Source organism: Aptenodytes forsteri, unplaced genomic scaffold (assembly GCF_000699145.1).
Source record: "Aptenodytes forsteri isolate BGI_AS27 unplaced genomic scaffold, ASM69914v1 Scaffold57, whole genome shotgun sequence".
In the NCBI taxonomy this organism is placed as follows: Eukaryota; Metazoa; Chordata; class Aves; order Sphenisciformes; family Spheniscidae; genus Aptenodytes; species Aptenodytes forsteri.
Genome location: NW_008796220.1, coordinates 1,279,362 through 1,285,137, shown reverse-complemented (window position 1 = coordinate 1,285,137; position 5,776 = coordinate 1,279,362). Strand labels below are relative to the sequence as shown.

The window sequence follows — 5,776 nt, the reverse complement described above, 5'->3', positions numbered from 1 at the left end:
GTTTCTCGCAGATAACCATTGGCCTTAGGCGCAGCCTAATTATTGATCTCCTAGATAATATAATTATTGATCTCCTAGATCATATAATCATAATAATTATGGTTAGAATTATTATTTTATTATGATTTGTTATTATTTTATTATGATTGGAATTATTATTATTAGAATAATCATTAGATTATTCTAGATCTCCTAGAAATTACCTCCACAATGCACAGTGGTTCATGCAATGCTTGTACGTAGGAGGAAGGGATTTATAGGGATTTATAAGAATATGTACTCAAGAGGAAGAAAATGCATTCTCTTCAACAAGAAATAAGAAGTAAATATCTTCCTACATGTAAATAGAAAAGATCCGTATTTTCCAAAAGTAGCATACACTTAACTGATTGATAGTGATTGAAAAAAATGTTGTAAGTATTTGGAGATGTCTGCCATGTCTCTTTTAATTTACAGCAAGCTCAGTCAGGACACCTGAGCTCTGGCACTGACTCACACTGACTTTGTGGGGAGAAAGTGTCATCGAGGCCAACATACTCAGATTTGGGTGCCTGAAGGATCTCAGCTGCGTAAAGTACTTAAGTAGCAACTTAAGCTGAAGAAAGCTTTCACCAGAGCCAAGAGAAAGGCTAGGTTTGATTTCAAAAGGCTTTAAATAATCTTCAATTTTTTTGTTTCAGTAAGCTTTTGTTAGTGTCCCAGGTTTCAGATCTCTAGTTGAGAGAGAGCTAAGTGTCAGAATAAAACAAATCCCATGGGGTAAATTCTATTCTCATGGAAAAAATCATGTTCAATTTTTGTTTTCACTTCAGACCAGGAAGAATTGGAAAATAATTATTTGGAACTTGGAAAAATCTTGGAACCAGAAATGTGAGAGTTTCATTTGTATAACTCAGACCTGGTGGAAGCATTTCAAGAGGTATATTTTCTCCTGAGACCCTCTCAACTTGCCTATGACAATTACAAACGAATGAGTTCATGGCTTAAAATAAACCATGGAAAGTTTTTTTTCACCATTGCAGTGTTGCGCTACATTAGCCGTGTTTGAATGCTTAACTATTCACTTTCAAGTACTGAGGTAACCCAAACCACTGACTCATTTAGAGTAGACGAGCCTGGATTTAGGGTCAGGCTGGTTGAACGTGACCTTCCACTACCTTGCAGGCTTTTGAAATCTTTTTTGCTTCTAAAATTGGAAATTTAACTGACCCACTTTGAATGGATATTTCAGTAAATGGCATTAGAGAAAACCCCTTCTGAGGGAACCATTTCCTTTAACCTGTACATCTTTAACTCTAGGAGGGAAACTGAATTATACATTTAACATTTCAAGCATCAGCATCTTTCAAACAAGCTGATATAGGTCATGGCTATCCCAGAAACTGCAAACTAAATTCTACCCTTATTTACATCCTCCTTTGGATGGTACAAGGTGAGTAAAATTTGGACTTACACAAAAATATTAAGCAAACGTAAAAAACACACCTTATTTGCGTCAATTCATCTGAAAACATCACCAAAATTAGACCTGAGAAAAGGCGCGTGTCAGTGGATCAAGGCTGTTACACTGAGCGTTACTTTATGGTGCACATCCCAGCTAGTTGTAACCCACCGTCAGAGCAAAGTGACGAGAGTGATTTCCTAAGAAAGACATGTTACAGAGAAGGATAGATTCGACGTTCACCCCTTCCTTTCTAAAACGTAAGCCCCTTCTTCAAGAATCTCTCTGAAATTCAGCCTATGAGAAACATCAACACTCTTGTGTCAGTCCATCACCTACCTACTCTCCAAAGGGCTTCTCAGGAACCTCATTAGAAAGACGGCGTAGGTGGTTTATTATATCTCATAGTTCATTACGATCAGCATCATTACCTGAGAAGCTGCAGCCTGAGAGATTTGAGCTTACCCCTCACTCTGTGTGCCAGGTTCTGTAGCACTCTGGGTGGAGAGTCTTTCCTCGGGAGACGGTGAGTTGTCCTAATTAGCTATGCCGTGAAATATTTGCTGGGGAGAAGACGACGACCCCGTAAGCTAGTGGTTGGGATATTTGCCAGGGAGAGGCATCAAGTTTCTAGTTCCTGGTCCAGTACCTGCTTTATCCAAAATTTTCACATCCCTACTTTGCTGCTGACTGGCACAACTGTAGAGCTCTGAGCTCTGACCAGAGGGTATTGAATGATGCCTCAGAAGCACCCTGTCCCAGAGCATCCCATACAACCCAGTGACCAAAATACTTACTAGAGGGCTGTCGATTTAAATCTCTGAAAGCAGATGAGTGGAATGAATACAGACATCCCTCCTTGCAGCCAAGGTCTCTTTCAAGGTCAAGACCACAGCTTCTAATGAGCATTCAGGGCTCATCAAGACATCTGCCAATGAAGAACAAAAATTGAGGCAGTTGCTATCAGCCAGAGCAGCAACGGTGACCCAAAGTGAAAAGAGGGCACAGCCTTGAAGCAGCCCAACCTCTCCAGGTCTGCAGCCCCCTTACAATAACTTAGTGAAAATCTAGAAAAATACCCCTGAATGGGAGGAAGGGATCCTGGCTGTCACCGTGTCAAATGGAGTCTGTCCACTTGAACACATGGATTTAGATATTGCATGTTTAAATACTAACATGGCAGGGTACCTCGCAGCTGCAGTATATTGGTCTTACAAGGATGGAGAGACAGCAGGGTAGGATTAGGAGCTACACGGGATCATTGATCACTGTCACCCAGGACACAGGGCTGGGACACAGAGAGTCATAATGCCTTGGGGCTAAACAATGCAAGGTATTCTAGCTCCCCATATTTTCAAGTGTAGCGTGCTATCACCTATATACCATGGAGGAGGTGCCTGCAGTTCCTTCCAGTTTTCCTGCCTACAGGAGGAGTCATTTTGCATCTCACAGCCTTCACAAGGTTTCTCTTGAACCCCTCTGTCTTCTCCCTAACTTAGGAACTGAAGGTTTAACTTACATCCGTCACACTTCCCAGACCCCTTTCCTTCGGATCAAAGCCCTGTCTCATAGCACAAGAGCCTGAAGTGAAATGAAAAGGTGGCAAGCTCAAAACCAATGTTCACGGGGGTTTTTTCCCAGATGGAGAATGACCGAATTTGGGAACTCACTATCACAAAGCATTCTGATCAAAAGTGACATATCACACCTGAAGTGTAGACATGAATAAAAATAGCCTGATCCAGACTAGGAAATTTGAGAAAAAAATAGGAGCTTGGGAAGGAACCTGGATCCCTAGACGCCAAGGCAAGTGACAGCACATGGCAAGTATGGAGAGCAATGGGATGGGGGCCAGCTGTCCGACGTCTGCCCAATTCAGGACGAAAAGACATCAGACCAACCTAGGAGCAAACGCATCCAACCTGGCAGTGCCAGTGCCATTAGTGGTTTTGATACCTACAGCATCCCAAGTCAAGATCATAAAGCTCATCAACTTACGTTTGACTAGATGACAACTCTAGTCCAAATTTAAAATTGCACCCGCTTACCGCAGTGCATGCTAATTTTTTGGTGGTTTTCTGATATCATCATTGAGTTTTGTTACTACTTGAGTGACATGGCTAAAGTAATGACATCATCTACAGATCTAAGAAAGGGTAAGCCCATATCCTGTCTTCCACCTGCGTTAATGGAATATATATACATACACTTTTTAATTTAAGTTATGGTCAGAAACCACAGTTAAGGTTGGGAAAAAAACACCTACTCCACTTTAACTAGGACAGCACAGAAGCCCTTATAAAAAGTCCAGCAGCAAATGTGCCCAGACACCTTCAGTTCGACAGAGCCCAGCACGAGCATCAGCCGCAGTAAGAGAAGGAAGGAAGATGTCTCCGATCCTTTGTGCTTCTCTGGTAAGAACTTGCTTTGTGTTTTTTTTCCCCCCAGTTTGACAGAGACGTATTTGAATTCTAATAGATGACTGTCAGGAATGGGGATCTGCACCCACCTTTAAAACGCTTGTTTAAACCATTAATAATTGAAAATAACTAAAACGGGAGACTGCTAAATAGCACCAGCATGGGGCAGCAATGAGACCGTACGGGTATGTTAGGGAACGGGGCTACTGCCACATCCTCTGAAATCGAGAAATACATGGAAAACTCAACCTTTGAGTGTCTTTTTGTTGTTATATCCTTTCTGCTATCTCCTGTATTATATTATTTTGTATAATTGAAATTTTTTTATCACCAAATTACAACTGAGTGTATACCATACCTGTCAGCACTGTAAGAATTAGGTAATGAAAGCAAGAGTGGATGTGAGATATGGCACATTTTTGCATAATTGCTCCAACCTACAGTGTAGGCTTTAACTACCTGCTAGGCTGACTGTGGATGAAGTTCCCAGCCGCACAGAAGAGTCGTTAGGCGTGCTGTGTTACAGCAGCTGTACCTGCATCGTGTCCTAAATGCATCAATTGTCTTCAGTTCAGATCACTGCTCTTAATGCTGCTGGCCGTGCTGTCGGCCAGCAATTCTGCCTACGGGAAGATGATACAGCCTGGACTCAAGCCAGAGAGCTTCTTCAAGCAAGCATACGCTGGATGCCTGACCCAAAAAGACCCAAAATTCCCTCAAACTGTAAGAGTCAACATAAGCATCAGCAACATGAACCAGGACACCAAAGTGACCCTTGATGTCAGCAGCCGCTCTCTGGCTCCGTGGGATTACAGGTACGATCTCTGTCCTTATGGTCTAGAAATACACTGGCTGCGATGGTCAAGAATAATGCAGAGGCTATGCCCACATCCTTATTATCAGCGCTTCACTGTTGTGAGATTTTGGAAACGTGAAGGTATCCGCAGTCCATATAATCCTCTTTGAAATCAACACAAAAAGGAGCACAGAGCAAAAGCATGGTCTAGGCCAACATACAGAAGGCAAAGTAAATTACTTTTGTAATTTAATTAATTTACCTGTATATTAGGGCAAGCTTTATCTTCAAAAGCATTCTTTACCTAAGAGATCATCAAAAAGACCTCGGAGGGCTATCATTGCACCAAATTCAACGGTGATTTAATAGCATCAGCATCAGGCCCTAAAAACATTTCATGTTTTGGAGGGGAGCTGAAGGTCTTCAGGTCCGTTAGTCAGTCTGACATGTTGGGAAGCTCAAATAATTTCTAATGGGTCTTTCAAAGTCAGTGCCTATTTGAAGCAAGTTCTTTGCAAAGGCAGTTGCATGCAGTCCTGGCATGCTTGTCTTACACTTAAAAACCTGCAGTATTTACTTATTTACACTTTATTTACACTTAAAATCCTAAAGTAGTGGAGGGTTTACTGCCCCTTAATAGGCAGTCTGCTAGGAGGTGCAGGTTCCTGAGCTGGGAGCCCATAGTGATCCATACCATCATGATTCTAAAGATGCAGCAGCATTTCCATTTCAAATACTTCTTTTCATGTCAACTTACAGGATCGATGAGGACCACAACCGTTTCCCCCAAGTGATTGCTGATGCCAAGTGCCGTCACTCCAGGTGTGTGAATTTGGACGGGCAGCTGGACCACAGCGTCAACTCCGTCCCCATCAAACAGGAGATCCTCGTCCTCCGGAGGGAGCAGAAGGGCTGCCACCAATCATACCGGCTGGAGAAGAAAATAATCACTGTGGGCTGCACGTGTGCCACCCCCTTGATCAGACACCAGGCTTAAAGGCAGCCGGTAGTGTCAGAGCAGGGAGCCACGGAGGAGAGCTTCCTTGCCTAACAGCAATGAAATGAAGGGGCCTGATTCAGTCTCCACAAAACTGAATCAAGCTATAATGATTAGCTAGA

General features: G+C 42.6%; 1 protein-coding gene across 1 annotated transcript; it reads left to right on the top strand.

The window, feature by feature from the left end:
- The first annotated feature begins 3,758 nt into the window (after positions 1-3,758).
- Positions 3,759-5,776, top strand: IL17A (interleukin 17A). The gene is given in 4 exon segments (XM_009288957.2): positions 3,759-3,821; positions 3,823-3,855; positions 4,432-4,676; positions 5,417-5,776. Coding segments are annotated over 4 exon segments (579 nt in total). The 3' UTR covers positions 5,655-5,776.